We start from the raw sequence: 20,208 nt of genomic DNA, 5'->3' as shown, positions 1-20,208 counted from the left end.
AAACCAAAACTTGCCCCATATATTTGGAGGGGAAGTGGGAGGGAAGTCAGCACATGGAAAGATGAGACAACGCCAAGGCTAAGAGGCTCATTGGATGGCCCCACGGGAAGCCTCCTGCTAGATCTCTGCACCCTGCTATTTCAGCTGAAAGGTTTGTCCCGCCAGAAGTGCCCTGAAGAAGTCAAACAGATGCTACACATCCTCAGTCTGGAGGACAAGCGGGACTCCCGGTGCAAGTTCCTAAGCGGGGGGATGAAGCGCAAGCTGTCCATCGGCATCGCCCTCATAGCGGGCTCTAAGGTACAGGGCAGTGGGCCCAGCCTCTGAAGGACACAGGTCAGGGCCCCCATATGCAGTGGACAAACACTTGGGGCAACAGGATCCTGAGGTATTACCTTTTATCTCCCACGTGGCCTGGGATGGCTGCTGACTGTGCAGACATAGCCCAGGAAGTTGGCCCTGGGCACTCTGAATGGGCAGTCTGGTGAGGACAGTACTACTGCATCTTTGTGGAACTCAAGCCACACAGGGCCAGTGGTACAGCCAGCCTGGGTCTGGAACGTGACTCTGCCATTTCCACAAGGCTGTTTCTCTGCCCTCCAGGTGCTGATGCTGGATGAACCCACCTCGGGCATGGACGCCATCTCCAGGAGGGCCATCTGGGACCTTCTTCAGCAGCAGAAAAGTGACCGTACCATCCTGCTGACCACCCACTTCATGGATGAGGCTGACCTACTCGGGGACCGCATTGCCATCATGGCCAAGGGAGAGCTGCAGTGCTGTGGCTCTTCGCTGTTCCTCAAACAGAAATATGGTGAGTGGCCATGGGTAGGAACCGGGGTGAGAGCCCAGCCTCCATTCCATATGGGGTCATCGTTACCAACCCAGTGTGCTGAGGAAGGTGCCCACTGTTACCTTTCACTAAGTGTCCCTGAGATCAGGCAGGGAGAGGCCTTCCCTAGACTTCCTGTCTGCTACCTCTGGATGGAGATCCAAGGCCCCAGGCAGAGGGGACTGTGAGAATGGAGAGGGTGGGAAGTGGAGTAGATAGTCTCGATTTGACTAGAATGACAATCAGTCATGGCAAAAGGAATAGCAGTCGAGAACCAGGGCTGCCAAGAGCAGCATTGCCCTTGGAGAGGCCAAGCACGTTTGCCAATGTTACAGCTCTCAGACCAGCAAGTGGCCTGTAACAGGGCCCAGGGATGATGGGTCACATGTGGAGCCAGGACCTCTTTGTTACGTGGGCATGGCTTCCTTTCCCAAGGGCAGCTCATGGTCCAGTATGCCAGGTCCCATCCACGTTCTGTCCGTGGGAAGGACAAGATAGCCTAGGAGTTGCATACCTTCCTTCTGTGGCTTCCCCTGGCCAGCATACAGCCCTGTGAAGTACATGGTGGCCTAAGGTAGTCACCATCAGGCTGGTGGAGGCGAGACAGGACAGACTTTATCATGGGGTCCCATTACTGAGAAAGCAAGGAGAACAGGCCTTGGGACAGTACTCTCACAGCCTGTGAGCTTGAATTCCGAAGTCTGGCGTGGGTTTTACCTCCTTATCATGCTCAGCACCCCAGTTTTCCAGCATCTCTTCCCAGGTAGGGAGCAGGAAGCAAGACCCTCAGGACAGCTCTGAGGAGTACCAGGATGCATTCATTCTGGTTCAGCTGTCCCCTGCTCTCCAGCCCTTTTCCCATGAGTCTGCCATGATGTAGGCCAGGAGACACAGGAGACAACCTCATGTGGGGCTCTGCTGTGTTCCAGGTGCAGGCTACCACATGACACTTGTGAAGGAGCCTCACTGCAACCCTGAGAGCATCTCCCAGCTGGTCCACCACCACATCCCCAACGCCTCCCTGGAGAGCAGCGCTGGAGCAGAGCTGTCATTCATTCTTCCCAAGGAGAGCACGCACAGGTATGTGTCTCAGAGAAAACACACGGGTACAGATCCGAGAATGGGGATCAGTAGGGCTTCAGGGCTCTTTGCTTAGAACCACCTACCCTGTACCTGTCAAGCCAGGCCAGTGGGCATCTCTCAGATCCCAGACCTGTGACAGTCTGCATGGTGAATCTGCTTGCTAAGTCTAGGATGCCAGGCCTCCCTGTGCAATGGAGCCAGGAGAAACATCACTTGCACCTCAGCAGCAAAAGGTGTCTGACTTATCAAAGGGGAGCGTAGTGCATTGGTCCAGAGTTCTCTGTGGAATTGTGAATTTGTATGCCTTCTTGGTCTTAGAATTTGGGTCATGGACACATGCCTCATAAACAGAGTAGACTACCAATGTGGGGAGGTGAAGAAACAAACTTGATTCACATTCTGAAATTTTGGACATAAATCTTAAAAACAGATTTAATCTTACAAGCCCAATTGAGTACCATATTTTGCCATGTATAGTGCTCACTTTTTTTGCCCAAATGTTTGAGGAAAAATAAGGGTAGGCATTATACCTGGGTAGTACCTGAAATACCTAGTATCTGTTCTTGTGTTTTGTAATATGTTGTGTAAAATTTCTTGTACCATAATATGTTCAAAAATAAATGCTAAAATTTCTTTATAATACAAAAAACAAATATCTAAATATAAATAAATAAATAAATAATTGAATTTAAAAATTTAAACGAAAGATTTTTTTCCCCTGAAAGTTTGGGCCAAACACGTAGGTGCACTTTATACATGGCAAAATACAGTAATTTGTTTTTAATAACTGCATAGTTCTCCCTGACACGATTATATCATAATTTATATATAAAATCTGTATTTTCATATGCTTATGGTATTTTTCAGAAAAATTATGCTAATGAACATTCCCCTAGAAAACCCTTTGTCCAGATTTCCAGTGATCCCCTTAGGGGAGATTCCCAAAAGTGGGGTAAATAGAACCAAACTACCTTCTAGAAACACGGTGTGTTTAGCTTCCTCATCAGCGGGATACGAGAGTGTCCATTTTCTCCATGGTTGTCAGGTTTGAGTAAATTTTTTTAGTATTTGTGTATTTGATGGGTGAAAAACAATAGCACATACTTAATTTGCATTTCATAATTCTTCCATTCCTGCTTGCAGGACTTTGAACATATTCATCGCTTGCTGGTCTTTAAACCTTGCCTCTTCTGGATATTGTGTGTTCTTATCTCGTGCTCATTTATCAGTCAGAGTATTTTATATGTAGTTGACCCTTGAACAATGTGGGGGTTAAGGGCACTGACCCTCTCAGCATCCCCCCAACAAAGTAAAAAATCCATATTTAAATTCTGATTCCCCAAAAACTTAACTAATAGCTTACTGTTTACCAGAATCCTTACTAATAACAACTAATAACGGTTGTTAACTCATATTTTTGTTGTATGTATTATATGTGTACACTGTATTCATACAATACAATAAGCTAGAGAAAAGAAAATGTTAAGAAAATCATAAAGTAGGAAAAATACATTTATAGTATTATATGTTGCAACTTTTCCTAATTTGTTGTTGCCTAATCTTCTGGGATTTTTTTTTCCCTGAAGATACTTTACATTTAATGGGTCATATCTTTTTCCTCGTGACTTTTTAGAAATGTTTTCCCTGCCCTGCAATCAAATGAATATTCACCAATTGCTTTTGGCTGGTTTCGTGATCTCATATAGGGGTATACTATCAAAGAATGCCTTTGTACTCACAAGATGTTACACGGAGATTTAAAAAAAGAAAAAAAAGTGAACAAAACCTGACTTTTATTTTTTTTTGAAATGGTGTTTCAAGGAGCTCACTTCCTTTCCCCTCCCCCATACTCCACTGAAGTAATTATTTAGGAATGAATTATCTGGAAAGTCACTGAGAAGGGACTCAACACTCAGGGTCTTTTTTCAGGTTTGAAAGTCTTTTTGCTAAACTGGAGAAGCAGCAGAAGGAGCTGGGCATCGCCAGCTTTGGGGCCTCTGTCACCACCATGGAGGAAGTCTTCTTAAGGTCAGCAAATGTGTTTCCATTAGTCTAGGACTCAGCAATGTGGATGATTTTGTAAAAGTGTAATGATAAGGCGGTCCCCTCGATTATCATCTCTAACCCCCCTCTGATGGTGGACGTGTGCCTGGGGTAGAAGCATTGCAGCAGGCCCCAACTTCGAATCATGACTCTGGTATTAACACTTGCACAAACCCACTGAGGTTTCTGACATGCACAGCAATTTACAAAGCGGAGAGCAGCTGTGCTCTGATGGTACCGGGAGCATGTGCACTTCCCCTAGGGTCCCTCATGGCAGCAACAGGCTTGCCAAACTCCTCTCAGGCTTAGATGGCAGTCCAGAGCCTGCCTTTGTCCATAACGAAGATGTGGAATTTAGCATTCAGACCCTCAAAACTGCAGGGTGAGCTTGGTACAACTGACGCTTGTATTAGACATTTGTTGAATGCTTGTTTGGCAGATACAGTGCTAAGAACTAGAAATGCAAAAATAGAATGTGAGGTAGGTGTTTTTCCTTGAGGACCCACGGCCTAGGGCAGGCAACAGAATAAGTGAATGTAAACAACAGTGTAAATATCATGCCCCAAGCTCCTCCTGTCCCTCGGGAAAGCCCTCGTTATAAATGCTGATCTTGGTCATTCTCCACATGAGACTGGGATCCCCATGGGCGGGGTTCCTGTCTGCTGGCCTCTGTCTCCTGGACTTTCCTTGGCTGTAACAGTCGGTGTTCTGGAAATACTTATTGATGAATGAATGAATGGACAAACCAGCCAATGAAGCTGATGGCATTCTACTTGAGCATCTCTCACAGTCACCATTTTTCTCCCTCTGCTTCCCTCCTTTATGACCAGGCCTTGTGTGTTTTGGTGCAGGGTCGGTAAGCTGGTAGACACCAGCATGGACATCCAGGCCATCCAGCTGCCTGCCCTGCAGTACCAGCACGAGAGGAGGGCAAGTGACTGGGCAGTGGACAGCAACCTGTGTGGAACAATGGACCCAACTGACGGCATCGGTGCCCTGATCGAGGAGGAATGCACCGCCATCAAGCTCAACACAGGGGTGAGAGCTGGGGACTGGAGTGGGGCAGCGCAGGAGGGCTGAGAGCCCTCTAAGCACCATGAGGGCCGATGTGGACTTCAGGAGGATCAGTGTGCCAGGAAGAGGGCAGATTACAGTTCATGCTTCCATGCGTTGGCAGAGAGAACTCAGAGCACTTTTACTGAGCAGTTATAATTTCTTAATGTTCTAACTTGGCCACTCAGGAATAAGAGCAAATCTTTGCTTGTGATGTTAACAGTGCTCCCTTCACCAAGATCTCGGCGTGTGCTGGCATTTGATGAGGTAGAGGCAGCACTGGTCCGATTTTATAGACAGAAAACTGAGGCCTGGGCCAAGGTCAGTTGCATGGCCAGCATGTAGCAGACCTGGGGATTGGTCCCTGTTACACTCCCCGCACTTAAGAGGACAGGGAAGGGGTGAGGTTGGGGAATACGGGCGGCTGAGGGACATGTGTTTGTCTACAAGCACAGCTGGGGTCCTCATACCAGGAGCAGGGGTAGTCAGAAGCCTTGGCAGGGGAGCTGTGGGACCACAGCCAGTCTGCTAATGTCCTGTGACAAGGAAACAGTGCCTGCCCTGCCTCCATGGTTGTTGCAAGACCCCCTGAGGCCCACATCAGGACCTGCAGGGACGGGTCCTGCATATCATTCACCAGGGAGGGGCCCCAGGGCACAAATGTCAGGCTCACATGGGAACCACGCCTGCTGCTGGTCAGATGCTGGCTCCTGAATGGCAGCCATGTCACCTTGTCCCCTCTGCTGCAGTTCACCCTCCACTGCCAGCAGTTCTTGGCCATGTTCCTGAAGAAGGCCTCATATAGCTGGCGGGAGTGGAAGATGTTGGCAGCCCAGGTCCTGGTCCCTGTGATGTGCATTACCCTGGCCCTCCTGGCCATCAACTACTCCTCCGAGATCTTTGACGACCCCATCCTGAAGCTGACCTTGGGCGAGTACGGCAGAACCGTTGTGCCTTTCTCAGTTCCCGGGACCTCTCGTCTGGATCAGCAGCTGTCTGAGCATTTGAAGGACATGCTGCAGGCTGAGGGCCAGGAGCCTCGTGAAGTGCTGGGTAAGGGGCATACCCGGGGTCTCCGGACCCGAGCTGTGCTGTCGGAGCCCAGCTTTTCAACCGGGGCACTGTAGACATTTCGGGTGGTGAGTTCTTCTCTGCCCTGTGCACTCTAGGACCCCGGCTCTCCTACCCCCACCCTGTCATGACAACTGAAAAGGCCTCCAGACATGGCCAGGTCTTCCCTGAGGGAGAAGATTGTTGCACTGAGTCAGAAGAAGACACAAGATAGCATCTCTAGGGCTAAATTTTGTCCAGTGGTCATTTCCCATAGTTGTATATTTAGGACCAAACGAAATGTGAAACTTCTGCGATCTTTATGTAGCCTCTTCTTTGTTTACTAGGCTGGTCACAATATGCTTTAATGTGACACAGTGTTTTCCTCCATCGTCCTAAAACCAAAACTGTCTCACATTCCCAAGTGCTAGCAGCTGGACACTGCCCTGGGTTTAGAGCTGGCATCACTCTGCTCACGTGGACTGTGCTTGAGGGTTTTCTCCTCTTACTGCTTCCCTCCCACTTCTCTTCCTGGGCAGCTACTTTGAGATTCAGCGCACTGAATGGTCGCAAAATCTTGGCAGGAATCAGGTTCCTCTCTATCTGAACGTATAGGCAGCCTGGAATGGCCTGGCACTGCCCTGGGCGCTGCACTGGGCAGGAGCTCCTGCAGCCCAGGGTCCCCGCTTGGCTCTGCCAGTGACTGTGACCCTGACTAGCCCTATTGAAGTTCTGGTAGGTGCCCCTCTTTGTTGGCCCAAGTGCCCCCCAGCCTGTTTCCGTGCTGTCACCCAGACTGGTCCAAAGATTGTGGGGCTCTCACAGTGCACAGTGGTCTAGGAGATTCAGGACGCTGCCACAGACGCCCTGGACTGAGTCCATCTAAAAGGTTAAACTCCTGCTCCCTCATTGAGTGTGGGGCCTTTCGTTTCTGACCACCTCACTACGTGGTTTTATTATGCTGTACTTAAAGACACCTAACCTTATTGCTTAGGTAATGACAAAAGGCCTTAATGGAAGCCATTGTCAATATCAATACTAAGATTCACTGACGTGTCCCTATCCCCTCGCTGACCCTTGGGTCCTGCAGTGTAAGTGTCATCACAGTACCCATTTTACAGCTGAGTGAGAGGCAAGGCCAGAGCAGTGAGCCTGTGAGCAAGATGAAACAGCTGGTGACGGTATCTGTGTGTGTGGTGTGCTCCTCCCACGGTTCCTCAGGCCTTCAGAGCTCCCCAGAGTGTAGGCTGTGGAGGTCAGTCGTCCACTCTGCTGACTCTGCCATTGCTCTGCAGGTGACCTGGAGGAGTTCCTGATTTTCAGGGCCTCAGTGGAAGGGGGAGGTTTTAACGAGAGGTGCCTGGTGGCAGCGTCCTTCAGAGATGTCAGCGAACGGACAGTCGTCACCGCCTTGTTCAACAATCAGGCATACCACTCCCCGGCCACCGCACTAGCCATTGTGGACAACCTCCTATTCAAGCTACTGTGTGGCCCTCGGGCCTCCATCACAGTCTCCAACTACCCCCAGCCCCGGAGCGCATTGCAGGCCGCCAAGGACCAGTTCAACGAGTACGTGCACTGCCCTGCCATCCCTGTCCCCTGGCAGGACCCCATCCTCATCAGATCGGGCCCCTGCCCCCTCCTGTCAGGACCGTTCATCAGAACAGACCACCTTGGCACTGCCGGAGACCACCAAGGGCCATGAAGGTGGATAAAGCGTAATTTCTGCCCTCAGGAAGCTTCTGGTTCTTGGCTGGGGGACCCTCACCCCACATCTGTCTCAGCCGTCATATCACCCTTTTCTTAGATAGCAGATAAACTGGTGAGACTCTATCCCACATACACTGAGGTCCCTGTAGGGAGCCCCTGAAGATTTAGAGTGTGGCTGTGTCCTCTTCCCAAATCTGCACCGAGCCCCAGCCAGCTACTGTCCCCAGGGAAGCCCAGCACACACTCATTCTCAGGGCAGTGCCTGGCTGTGTGCGTGAGTGAGGACAGCAAAACACAGCAAGATCAAGTGTTCCAGCCCTTGACATCCTCAAGTCAGGGAGCCCAGGAGGTCTCTCTCCTTAGCACTTGTGGTGCCTTCATGTGTGTAGGGCTCTCCCTCATCCCTGTCACGGAGCCCCCAAAACTCTGGGACCATCCAGAGGAAGCTAAGAAAGTCAGTTAATTTCAGAGCAATCACTCCACTTCAGGGCAACTAACTAATGTGGGAGTGGGTTCATCTCCATCCATTCCCCATTCTAGGCTGTGCCCTGGACATTGCTATGTCTTCTTCCTCGGCACCCTCCCACTTCTACCCCAAAAGAAGAGACACAGTGGCAGTCATTTGGTTCTCCTTGGTGGTACACCAGAAACAGATAAGCACAAAGATAAATACCTGTAATGGAGCAGATGGCAGGACTTCGAAATGATACGCAAAGTGCTGGGGAGGAGCTTCCCCTTGATTGAGACATGAGGCATCAGGGAGAGGCAGGGAGGGGGCCTTCAAATCTGGGCAGGGTTGTCAGCGGCTATAGGCACGGGCTGTGCTAGGGACATCAAGAGGTAGCAGCTGCCTCCTAGTGGGCTCCAAACTAGGAGACCGAGGTCCGGCTGAGCAGGTTCCAAGAGTGGACGAGGCAGCAGGAGTTTTTTGTTTTGTTTTAACAGCTTAGCAGATATAATTCACCTACCATACAATATCTCTGTTTGTAGTATACAATTATATGATTGTTAGTATATTCACAGAATCATGGAGCCATCATCACAATATAATTTTTAAGGTAATTGACATATAACATTAAATTAGTTTCAAGTGTACAACATCATGATTTGATAATGTATTGAGAAATGAACACCACAATAAGTCTAACAATTATAATAACTTTTTTAACAGATTTTATTTATTTATTTTTAGAGGGGAAAGGAGGGTGAAAGAGAGGGAGAAAAACATCAATGTGTGGTTGCCTCTCGTGAGCACTCAACTGGGGACCTGGCCTGCAACCCAGGCATGTGCCCTGACTGGGAATCGAACCAGCGACCCTTTGGTTTGCAGGCCAGCACTCAATCCACTGAGCCCCACCAGCCAGGGCATGATAAGAACTTTTAATATTTACTCTCTTAGCATCTTTACATAATACACCCTGGCCACGTGGCTCAGTTGGTTGGAGTGTTGTCCCATGCACCGAAGGGTTGTGGGTTCAATCTCTGGTCAGTGCATGTGCAGAAGACAACTGATAGATGTTTCTCCCTCCTTTTCCCTTTTTCTCTCTCTAAAATCAATAAAAACATATCTTCAGCTGAGGATTTAAAAATATATATAATACAGTTTTATTAACTATGATCACTATGCTGTACATTACATTTTCATAACAAATATTTTATAACCAGAAGTTTATACCTTTTGACCCCCTTCACCCATTTTGCCCATACCTCACCTCTGGCAACCACCAATCTATGAGTTCCGTTAATTTTTTAAAAGATTTTATTTAATTTTTTAGAGAGAGAGGAGAGAGAAAGAGAGGAAAGAAACATCAATTGGTTGCCTCTCACACTCCCCCAGCCAGGGACCTGGCCCACAACCCACGCATGTGCCCTGACTGGGAATCAAACCAGTGACCTCTGGATTTGTAAGATGATGCCCAATCCACTGACCCACACCAGTCAGGGCTAGTTTGTTGTTTGTTTTTTTTTATGAGAGTCCTCATATAAGTGAGATCATACAGTAATTGTCTTTCTCTGTCTAACTTACTTCACTTAGCATAATCCCTTGGGATCTATTCATGTTGTCACAAATGGCAAATTTTATCTTTGTTATGGCTGAATAATATTCTGATATGTATATTACATTTTCTTTATCCATTCATCCATTGTTGGACACTTAGTTGTTTCCATGTCTTGGCTATTATAAATAATGCTGCTATGAACTTGGGGGTCCAGATATCTTTTTGAGTTAGTGTTTTTGTTTCCTTCATATAAATACTCAAGAGAAATTGCTGGATCATACAGTAGTTCTTTTTTTTTTTCTTTTTAATCCTCACCTGAGGATATGTTTATTGATTTGGGGGGAGAGAGAGAGAGAGAGAGAAGCATCAATGTGAGAGAGAAACATTGATTAGTTGCCTCCTGTACGCTCCCCCACCAGGGACCCAATCCCACAGCCTAGGTATATGCCCTGACATGGGATCGAACCTGCACTTTTTGGTGTATGGGACAGTGCTCCAGCAATTGAGCCCCCTGGCCAGGGTGGTAGTTCTATTTTTAATTTTTTAATGACACTTCACACTGTTTTGCATAATGGCTGCACCAATTTACATTTCCACCAACAGTGCACCAATGTTCCCTCTAATCCACGTTCTCACCAACAGTTATTTCTTATCTTTTTGATAATAGGCATTCTAACAGAAGTGAGGGGATATCTCATGTGGCTTTGATTTGCATCTCCCTGGTGATCAGGGATGTTGAGCATCTTTTCATGTGTCTGTTACGCCACAATATAATTTTATTGAATGTTTTATCATCCCAAAAATATACCCTGTGACTGCTGTGTCACTCTCCATTCCTGTCTCCATCTCCTAGCAGCCACTAATCTACTTTCTGTCTTCATGGATTTGCTCATTTTGGACATCTCATATAAATGGAATCATATCTGTGGCCTTTCATGACTATCTTCGGTCACTTTCAAGATTCATCCATGTGGCAGTGGGTGTCAGTAGTGCCTTCCCTTTTTGGGTCAGTTAATATCCAGTGGTCCCAGTGCTGCTTGTTGAAATGATCAGGAGGTTTTTAAGCAACAGAGTAATGCCATCAAAGCCAGTTTGGAGAAGGTATTGCTGGCAACCGAATGTAGAATGCACTTGATGGGGGAGGGAAATCTGAGCTGCTGCAGTGATACAGGCACCCAAAGATGGCGGTCTGACGAAGACAGAACAGAGACAGTAGGCAGAGGGTTCTCAGATGTGGGAAAGACAGAGTGATACCTAAGTGTCTGTGGGGAGTGGGTGGAACAGGAGACAGATTGAAGGCAACTGGGAGAGTGGCACTGCCATCACTGGGGACAGGAAATCCAGAGGAGGAGCTATTCTTGAGAGGGGCAGATTTTCCTGGTGCTGAGAGGGCGCCCTCCAGCTCTGGCATTCTCTCATAACTCCCTTTAGTGGCTGGGCCACTGCCTCACATACTTTGAATAGTAGTGACCAAGGACCCAATCCCCCAGCTGCCCAGAAGCACGGTGCTCTATTCCTGACCGCCCTGTCTCCCCAACCTCCCACAGGGGCCGGAAGGGATTTGACATCGCCCTCAACTTGCTCTTCGCCATGGCATTCTTGGCCAGCACATTTTCCATCCTGGCTGTCAGTGAGAGGGCTGTCCAGGCCAAGCATGTCCAGTTTGTGAGCGGAGTCCACGTGGCCACTTTCTGGCTCTCAGCTCTGCTGTGGGACCTCATCTCCTTTCTCATCCCCACTCTGCTGCTGCTGGTGAGGGCCGCGGCTAGTGCTGGGACCCTTCCCTGCATGTCCTGGGGCCCCTGTGCAGACTAAACCCAGCCTGGGGGTCCCTGTCGGTAGCTCAGGCCTGATTCCAGGAGGACAGTTGGGAATGCCAGGCAGCCCTCCTCATTGGTTTTCATGCCCCAGCTTCCAGCCCCCTGTTAGTAGGCAGGGGCCTGGAGCCAGGTACCCTGGTGAGAACTCTGTCAGTAAAGGGGAGAAGGGGGAACCTCATGAGGGAAGATCCCAGGGCTGAAAGCCACCATGCGAGATAACTCAGCCTGCGGGGCTGATGGGCCCGGGCCCCTTTGTGGCTCTGCATACCAACCACCCTCTCTGTGCTGCTGCAGGTGGTGTTCAAAGCCTTTGATGTACATGCCTTCACACGGGATGGCCACGTGGCTGACACCCTGCTGCTGCTCATGCTCTACGGCTGGGCCATCATACCCCTCATGTATCTGATGACCTTCTTTTTCTCGGGGGCGGCCACTGCCTACACGAGGCTCACCATATTCAACATCCTATCAGGCATCGCCACCTTCCTCATGGTTACCATCATGCGCATCCCAGGTGGGAGCCTGGAGACTGGCCCTTACTCCCCACGGCCTGGGCACCCATGGAGCTCTCTGCTCCAGTGTGAGGGTGCGGGGGGTCGGGGGGCGACCAGGGCAGGCACTGGGCCAGGCCATGCTCCGACAGTACCTCCCTCTTGAAATTTCATCAGAGCCAGCTGGATACCCTGACCTGCACACACCGTATAGGGAATATCAGGAACCTTCTTTCCCTGATTTGATCTGTCCTTGGGGGCAGGTGTGGTGTGTCCTCCTGCGCTCACAGGTCTGTGCCTTCTCCCCACAGCGGTAAAATTGGAAGAACTTTCTAGAACCCTGGACCGCATATTTCTAGTGCTGCCCAACCACTGCCTGGGGATGGCGGTCAGCAGCTTCTATGAGAACTACGAGACCAGGAGGTACTGCACCTCCTCTGAGGTGGCCACCCACTACTGCAAAAAATACAGTGAGTGTCAGGCTCCCACAGGCAGCCTATTTTATTGACTCTCTTCCCAAGACCAGCCAGGGCATCCCCAGGAGCCTTGTTCATGCGAAGGGGCTCCTCTGAGGGGGGGCTCAGGGCCATGGTGTGTCAAGGCAGGTCCCTGGTCCCAGAACTGGGACACCCCAGGTGTAAGTATGAAGAGGGTCTGCAGAAGTTATATGCTCACTATCCTGCCCCCGGAATGATGTGTGCTTCCTCCTCCCTGCCTGACTGACCCCTAAATCTCTGTAAGATCAGCCTAAGTGTCCCCTCTCTTGAGGGGGCTCTCCCACGCCTAGCCCCACCATCACCTGGGCTGGGCACCCCTCACCGCTTCTGCAGCACCCACACATACAGGGCAGTCCCCTGCTTCCCTGACCAGCTCCCACCTGATCCCTCCTATTCCCACCACCCTCCTAGCTTTCACTGGCTCCTGGACGTGCCTTGGTTCGTGGGACAGCGTCACTCCAGTCTCCATCTCTCTCTTTACATGGTCTTCTCCATGTGTCTTTGTATCTCAAGCCTGCCTCTCTTTTCTCTTGCAAAAACATTTGTCATTGGATTTAGGGCCCACCCTAAATCCAGGATCTTACTTTAAGACCCTTAGCTAATTACATCTGCAAAAACCCTATTTCTAAGTAAGATCATTCACGGGTATGGGGAGTTAAGATATGGATGTCTTTCTGGGAGCCACAGTTCATCCCACCACACACCCTTTCTGTGCTTGGAACAGTCTTTAGCAGGCAGCTTAGCTGTCATGACTGCAGAGCCCTGTGCATCCCTCTGGCAGGCTCAGTCTTTGTTTCTACCACATACTTCATAGGACTGACTGGTGGGCAGAGACCCAGTGCAGTCCCCAAGTGAGGAAGTAAGTGTATGTGTGAGTGAGGGCATGACTCGGTAACTTGCCATAGTTGTTTCTTGCAAGGTGAAACTGCCCCCAAATGCAGGAGGTGTTTAGGACCCTTGTGTGGCAGAGACAAACATGGGATGCACCCTTAGAAGATGAATTAAACCGGTACCTTCACAACCTCCAAACAGAAGGCTGGCGTGCAGGAGCCTAGTGGGCCTAGAGAGAGGGACTCGGCCTGGCTCCCCAGCCGGGGAGGAAGGGCAAAAGGGGACACGGATGCAGTAGCCTCTCCCTTACCCACACAGACATCCAGTACCAGGAGAACTTCTATGCGTGGAGCGCCCCAGGGGTCGGCAGGTTCGTGACCTCCATGGCTGCCTCAGGGTTTGCCTACCTCACCCTGCTCTTCCTCATTGAGACAGACCTGCTGTGGAGGCTGAAGACCTGCATCTGTGCCTTCCGGAGGAGGCGGGAGCTGGTGAGTAGCTCCTGCAGTTCTGTACCGGGCAGGTCTCCTACTAAGGCCAGGCTTCCTCGGGCCAGCACCCAGGGAGGGCTCAGCACCCAGCAATGGCCAGAGTGTACGTGCAGCACAGGGCTTGCAGCCTGGAAGAGAGTCGTAGTCCCCCTGGGGCCCTGCGGCCCTTGGTCTCAGCAGAGCCGGTGCCGCCTGGCATAGTCATGTTTGTCACACACATCCCATTCCACAAACAAAACCTGCTGAGACCACACTAGACTCCCAGATTAAGCCAGGGCAAATTGGCTTCTCTAAAATACCAGGACTTCTCTAAGAAGAGGAGTTTCTACCCATGTATTAAAATCTCACATCCCCTTAAGAAGTACAAATTGGCAATTACAGAATAGTCATGGGGATGTAAAGTACAGCATAGGGAATAGAGTAGCCAAAGAGCATCTATGCAGGACCCGACATGCATATATGGACATGGACATGGACAACAGTGCAGGGATTGCCTGAGGGAGTGGGGGGGGTGCCTGCGTGGGGGGGGAGGCAAAGAGAAAAAATTGGGACAACATAAATAATAAATTATCATTAAAATCTCACATCCCTCAGTGGAGTTTCCCGATTTTCTCCATGAATCTTGCACTGTCCTTGTTCCTCAGAGAGTTTGTATCTGCTTGGTGTTAATTTCAACCCTATGGCCCCGATCCGCCCAGCTCTCCCTGTGAAAGGCCTGAGCCTGCACACATGGTCTAGACTGGATGAGGTGTCTCAGAGACCTCAGCCCCTTCTCTCATAGAAAAGGACCCCTAGGACTGGAGCTCACCCCTTGCGGTCTTTTTCCGGAACAATTAGATGGCAATGTACACCCGGCCATCAGTACTTCCTGAGGACCAGGACGTGGTAGACGAGAGGAACCGAATCCTGGCCCCAAGCCTGGACTCCCCACTGGACACCCCTCTGATCATCAAGGAGCTCTGCAAGGTAAGGCTACACTCCACAGGCCCCAGGTCTGCCCCCAATGCCTGGCTGCTCAGAAGCTGGCTCCCAGTCTCTCCATTGTGATTCTTCCCTGGAACCTTGCAGGTATATGAGCAGCGGGCACCCCTCTTTGCCGTGGACAAGATCTCCCTTGCAGTCCATAAAGGGGAGTGCTTCGGGCTGTTGGGTTTCAATGGAGCTGGGAAAACCACCACTTTCAAAATGCTGACCGGTGAGGAGAGTATCACTTCTGGGGACGCCTTTGTTGGAGGCTACAGCATCAGCTCAGACATCGGGAAGGTGGGTGCTGCTAGGAAGGCGATAAGAGGGGACACCCTGAAGGCAGGGATGCAATTCATCTCTGACTCAGGAAATAGACAGCAGGATGAGGCACTAACCTAGGGCAGAGCAAAGCCAGTGATAGGGAGGGGAAAAAAGACAAGGAGATAAGGACCCCCTTGGCTGGAAGGGCCCAGGCCTGGCTGGAGGGCTGAGACTGGGCCCCTCCCAGGGAAGCCATTTCTCTGGACCTGGTGTGGCACGGCGTTCACAGTACGCTGCCCTGCTCAAAAGAACAGGCTCTCTCTAGTCTGTGCACATAGATTTACAATAATGATCCCCTGGGCTCTTCAGACCAGCCATCCCACCAAGCACGAGAAGCAGATAAAACACCAATGACAAACGATGTCAGTAAAACATGGAAGAGCACACAGCATAGTGAGGAACTCAGGCTGAAATCCAGGAGCCCTGAGAGACACAGAGGGCCACTATGTTCTAGGTAATGGGTGTGGGTTTAGGGGCCTTGCTGAGTGAAGAGGGCAGAAACAAGGGCCCAGCACCTCTATGGTAGGGGTATAATAGGAGACTTTCCCCACATGGGGCTGGACCCCAAAGTCCGCCTCTCAAGGTAAGAATGACCCAGGCCAATCTCCTGCTCCCCTACCTCTGGAGATTGCCTGCAAGGTTCTCTGTGTGCTGAGCAGAGCAGGCAAACAAATGAAGAGCCTGTACCTGGGAGTGACCTCATCTCCTGGACTGGCAGCAGGGACTAGACCACAGAACACAACCTCTCTGGAGGGAAGGCCTTCATCCTAGGCTTTGAAGAACACCCCAATTAGTGTTTCAAGGCCCATGAGCAGTGTACAAGCCAAAAACAAACAAGGCAGTCCCTGTGACTAGAACCTACAGCCTGGCAGGCCCTGCAGGGGAAACAAGCCCACCACTTTAGATTTGCGATTGCCAGACCCAGATTATAAAACAGTTGTGTTTACTGTGTTTAAAGAAAATGAGACTGAAAATATATGTAAGCAAAAGAAAATTATGTATGTGATCTAGAAAATGGAGGAAAGGATGAGAAGTCCTAAATACATTTAATCTGGGCTCCAGGAGGAAAGGACAAAAATGAGGGAAAGAAAATCACTGACAAGGTAATAGCTAAGAATTTTCCCAGATCAATTAGACACAAATGCTGGAAGCACAAGAACCACAAGGAGAGTAAAGAAAAGAAACCCCATCTTTGGAATCCACAGACTTTAGGCTCATCTGCCCCCAGCCAGGTGCTGAGAGTAGGGGGGAGATGGCAGTGGCCACGTGGCCCCCTGGCTCTGATGGGTGTGGCCATCTGACCAGGGGATGCCCCATCCCAAAAGTGTTGCCACCAAACCTCTCTTTCATTAAAGGAAGGAGAGAGAAAAGTCCTAGCACACATTAGATGTTTGTTAAACATCTGATGAATGAATAAGCGGATGATACACCAGCAGGTATTTGCATGTAGTGATCACTTTGTATAAATCGATGCTTTCTTTTACCAACCTGCTCCCACACTGCCCATAGTGGACAAGGCTCTGGCCCATCTCTGACCTCTCCTCTCATTATGGGGCAGTGTGGCTACTTGTAGCCTCCCTGAACCAGCCTACCTACCTCCCGTGTCCCCACTGAAGTGCTACTTGGCAAGATTTGGCTGTGGCCAGTCCCAGGGCCTGTGCACTGGCAGATAGACCACCATGGACAAATTGGCTGAGAAAAACCCAGAGGAGCCTCCCTCTCACCTGTTACTTCCCTGGCTGTGTTCCAACCCAAGGTACGACAGCGGATTGGCTACTGCCCCCAGTTTGATGCCCTGCTGGACCACATGACGGGCCGGGAGACGTTGGTCATGTATGCCCGGCTTCGTGGCATCCCCGAGCGCCATATCAGTGCCTGTGTGGAGAACACACTCCGGGGCCTGCTTCTGGAGCCGCATGCCAACAAGCTGGTCAGGACTTACAGGTGCACCTGTGCCTCAGCCCCTCCCCTCCCCCCTGACTTGACCCATGGGTCTTCCCAAGATGGAATCAGGGTCTCCCTTACCCTAGACAACCACACAGCTTGGGAGCCGGAGCTCCCAGATGAGAGAGGTTGACCTGTTGGTTCCCACTTCCTAGAGGTAAGGCCAACCTCAAGTGATGTCAGGACCCCCCTTATGTACAGACAGATGGTGTTACTGCCCCATGTTGGGGCAGGGACTGACCCCCTGGGCACAGCTTGCTCTGGGGCCTCCAGCTCTCTGAGGTGGAGGGTTTCCAGGCACACTCCCTCATTCTTTTTCCCCTGGGGTGCTCTACAGTCACTGGGCCCTGTCATATGTTGGGACCTGTGTATGTCATGTTAATAATCAGCTTTGCCCCCCCTCCTGCACCTCTTCTGCCCCCAGCGGTGGCAACAAACGGAAGCTAAGCACTGGCATTGCCCTGCTTGGAGAGCCTACGGTCATCTTCCTGGATGAGCCATCCACTGGCATGGACCCCGTGGCCCGGCGCCTGCTCTGGGACACTGTGGCGAGGGCACGTGAATCTGGCAAGGCCATTGTCATCACCTCCCATAGGTAGATCTGGGGTCTCTGTGGGTCGATGGATGAGCCAGGATGGGGACAGTGCGAGGGACGGGGTGGGAGGGGCTCGGTGGAGAAAGACCTGACATCAGCTGGTACAGAACCTGTGAGGAGAATCCCCAGGCTGTAGCACATGGGCCACACTCTGATCATGGGAATCGGGAACAGTCTGATCTGGGTGTCGGCACCTTCGCACCTGCACATGGAGGGTGGGTGTCAGCATACCCCAGCCCTGTGTCAGGCCTCTACCTCCTCTCCCCAGCATGGAGGAATGTGAGGCCTTGTGCACCCGGCTGGCCATCATGGTGCAGGGTCAGTTCAAGTGCCTGGGCAGCCCGCAGCACCTCAAGAGCAAGTTTGGCAGCGGCTACTCCCTGCGGGCCAAGGTCAGGAGCGACGGGCAGCAGGGGGCGCTGCAGGAATTCAAGGCATTTGTGGACCTGACCTTCCCAGGTACATGACACTGCACAGAAGGCATCTGACCCTTGCCCCTACCAAGTCCCACATTCCTGACCCCTAGGATGAGGGCTGCAATTCTGTGGGCCCAGGCCACCTTCCCCTGGCCCTCCAGCCCAGCTTTCATGAGGACATGGTCTCTCTCTTGTTCAGGCAGCGTCCTGGAAGATGAGCACCAAGGGATGGTCCATTACCACCTACCTGGTGATGACCTCAGCTGGGCGAAGGTGAGCACGGGGCTGGGGAAGTTCCCTCCAGCGATCATTCCTTCTGTGGTGTTTCCAGGCTCTTTCCAAGGAGGAATCATTTGTAGTTTATGTTCAACACTCACCCTAATATCTACTAGGTTTGGGGGGTTTATACCTGAAATATTTGAGTTGGAAAAGAAATTGATACAAAAGAGGAAACTGGCTCAGAGAGGGAACAGGGCTTGCCTAAGGTCATACTCTGAGTTAAGAGTCAGGAGGAAGCCCAGTCCCCTGCCTGCTCACCAGGCACAACCTCCCTCCTCCCCCTGGAACCTTGGCTTACCCTATAAGGCCAACTCCCTGTGTGTACTCTAGGGGCTGGGCTGGACTGGGCAGGGGTAGGATCATTGGGGCTATACCACTCCTAATGTCCAGAGGACTCCAAGCCAGCCAAGGAGCTGGACCCCGATCTTATTAACAGCAGCTTGTCTGCTTCCCGAAGGTCTTTGGTATCCTGGAAAAGGCCAAGGAGAAGTATGGCGTGGATGACTACTCTGTGAGCCAGATCTCGCTGGAGCAAGTCTTCCTGAGCTTTGCCCACCTGCAGCCACCTGCCGAGGATGAGGGGCCGTGACGAGCCTGGCAGAGGTGGGATGAGTGGGAGCACAGGTGGACATCCTCTCCCTCCAAGTTCATCTTATCCTGCACATTTATTTCTAATCACTGTTTTCTATGATGGATATGAAAATCAAGGCACAATATGGACTGCGTGTATTGGTGCCTTCACGCCAGGAATCAGCATGCGAACATCCACATCTAAGGTGGTTGCTGAACCCCATTCCCAGAACTCAAGATCCCAACCAAGAGCGGGTCCAGCAGTTTGTTTAGGCAAGCTGCAGGGTCTTTGAGGAGAGCTGTCCAGGAAGCAACTGCTGACCCAAGGAGTGACTTTCCCTACAACATTACGAGGAGAGTACTCAGTGACATCTCTGTGATGACACGTGGCATGGAGCTTGTGTGGGTGTGAAACAGGAAATCGGCAGGACAGTTGGCAGCAGAGCTCACCAGCCTGCACAGAATGGACAGAAAGGTCACCTGTTGTCATCCATGAGGGAGATGTCAGCTGTGATTAGGTGCTGAGGTCTTGGCTTCCAGTAGTCGGGGGCATCCTGAGAGTCCATGCTCCTCAGAGTGTGGACACTATGCCAGGCAGAGCTGACCCTTCACTTGGTGCCATCCCACCAGCATCTTCCAGAGTCTGCCAGTGCAGGAAGGGAAAGCAATCCTCTATTCCAGACCCTGGCCTCTGACAATCCACCAACCAGGAGGCCACTTGGGGACTGAGCAGCCATCTATGGAGGATGCACTGAACACATGGTGACTCAGTGTCCAGAAAATAAAGGCTGGAAGGGAATATGACCACAGTCTGTAAGTCACATACAAGATGGGGGTCACGAGCCCAGTAACTCACCCCCGGTCCTAACACAAGCCTTCTGTGTCAAGTTTCAGACAAACAAAAGCCAAGAGCTCATTTTCCCTAGTATGCAGTAAACTTACAGAACTCACTGTCATGAGGTGAAAGAATAAGCCAAAAGCGCAAATGCAAAATCAGGTTATATAGACAGCTGACAGATACTTGTCTACAGTGAGGAGAGAGGTGTCGGGTTGGTGTAGGAGGGTGCAAACCTGAGTGGGAGGGAGGCCTCTCTGGCTCCAGGGTCACTCATGGGCTTTAAGCCATTTTCCAGAAGATTCTTCTTCAGCCTCAGCTCCCTTTTTATTTATGTACTATTTATTTCTTAGTTTTCTAAATTTCCATGATTTGAATCTC

General features: G+C 50.8%; 1 protein-coding gene across 6 annotated transcripts in view; it reads left to right on the top strand.

Annotated features, from left to right (window-relative positions):
- Nucleotides 1–20,208, top strand: part of ABCA3 (ATP binding cassette subfamily A member 3) — a 49,871-nt gene extending 29,663 nt beyond the window's left edge. For 5 of the 6 annotated variants that reach the window (XM_054589434.1, XM_054589433.1, XM_054589435.1 and 2 more), the window contains 18 exons: nucleotides 145–300; nucleotides 604–814; nucleotides 1,762–1,912; nucleotides 3,845–3,943; nucleotides 4,810–4,996; nucleotides 5,761–6,064; nucleotides 7,357–7,630; nucleotides 11,319–11,523; nucleotides 11,886–12,105; nucleotides 12,394–12,552; nucleotides 13,729–13,901; nucleotides 14,739–14,867; nucleotides 14,970–15,164; nucleotides 16,945–17,132; nucleotides 17,557–17,727; nucleotides 17,996–18,186; nucleotides 18,343–18,416; nucleotides 18,880–20,208. In XM_054589434.1, coding sequence (XP_054445409.1) covers nucleotides 145–300; nucleotides 604–814; nucleotides 1,762–1,912; nucleotides 3,845–3,943; nucleotides 4,810–4,996; nucleotides 5,761–6,064; nucleotides 7,357–7,630; nucleotides 11,319–11,523; nucleotides 11,886–12,105; nucleotides 12,394–12,552; nucleotides 13,729–13,901; nucleotides 14,739–14,867; nucleotides 14,970–15,164; nucleotides 16,945–17,132; nucleotides 17,557–17,727; nucleotides 17,996–18,186; nucleotides 18,343–18,416; nucleotides 18,880–19,011 — 3,219 coding nt within the window. In that variant the 3' untranslated portion in view covers nucleotides 19,012–20,208. The remainder of the gene's footprint in view (nucleotides 1–144; nucleotides 301–603; nucleotides 815–1,761; nucleotides 1,913–3,844; nucleotides 3,944–4,809; nucleotides 4,997–5,760; nucleotides 6,065–7,356; nucleotides 7,631–11,318; nucleotides 11,524–11,885; nucleotides 12,106–12,393; nucleotides 12,553–13,728; nucleotides 13,902–14,738; nucleotides 14,868–14,969; nucleotides 15,165–16,944; nucleotides 17,133–17,556; nucleotides 17,728–17,995; nucleotides 18,187–18,342; nucleotides 18,417–18,879) is intronic. The other variant, XM_054589438.1, reaches the window with a different exon arrangement.

This window comes from Pteronotus mesoamericanus, unplaced genomic scaffold (assembly GCF_021234165.1).
Source record: "Pteronotus mesoamericanus isolate MK-2021 breed Mesoamerican mustached bat unplaced genomic scaffold, CSHL_Meso_final scaffold_167, whole genome shotgun sequence".
NCBI classification, from domain to species: domain Eukaryota; kingdom Metazoa; phylum Chordata; class Mammalia; order Chiroptera; family Mormoopidae; genus Pteronotus; species Pteronotus mesoamericanus.
Note: the sequence above shows the minus strand (reverse complement) of the source record. Positions and strands in the feature narration are given on the sequence as shown.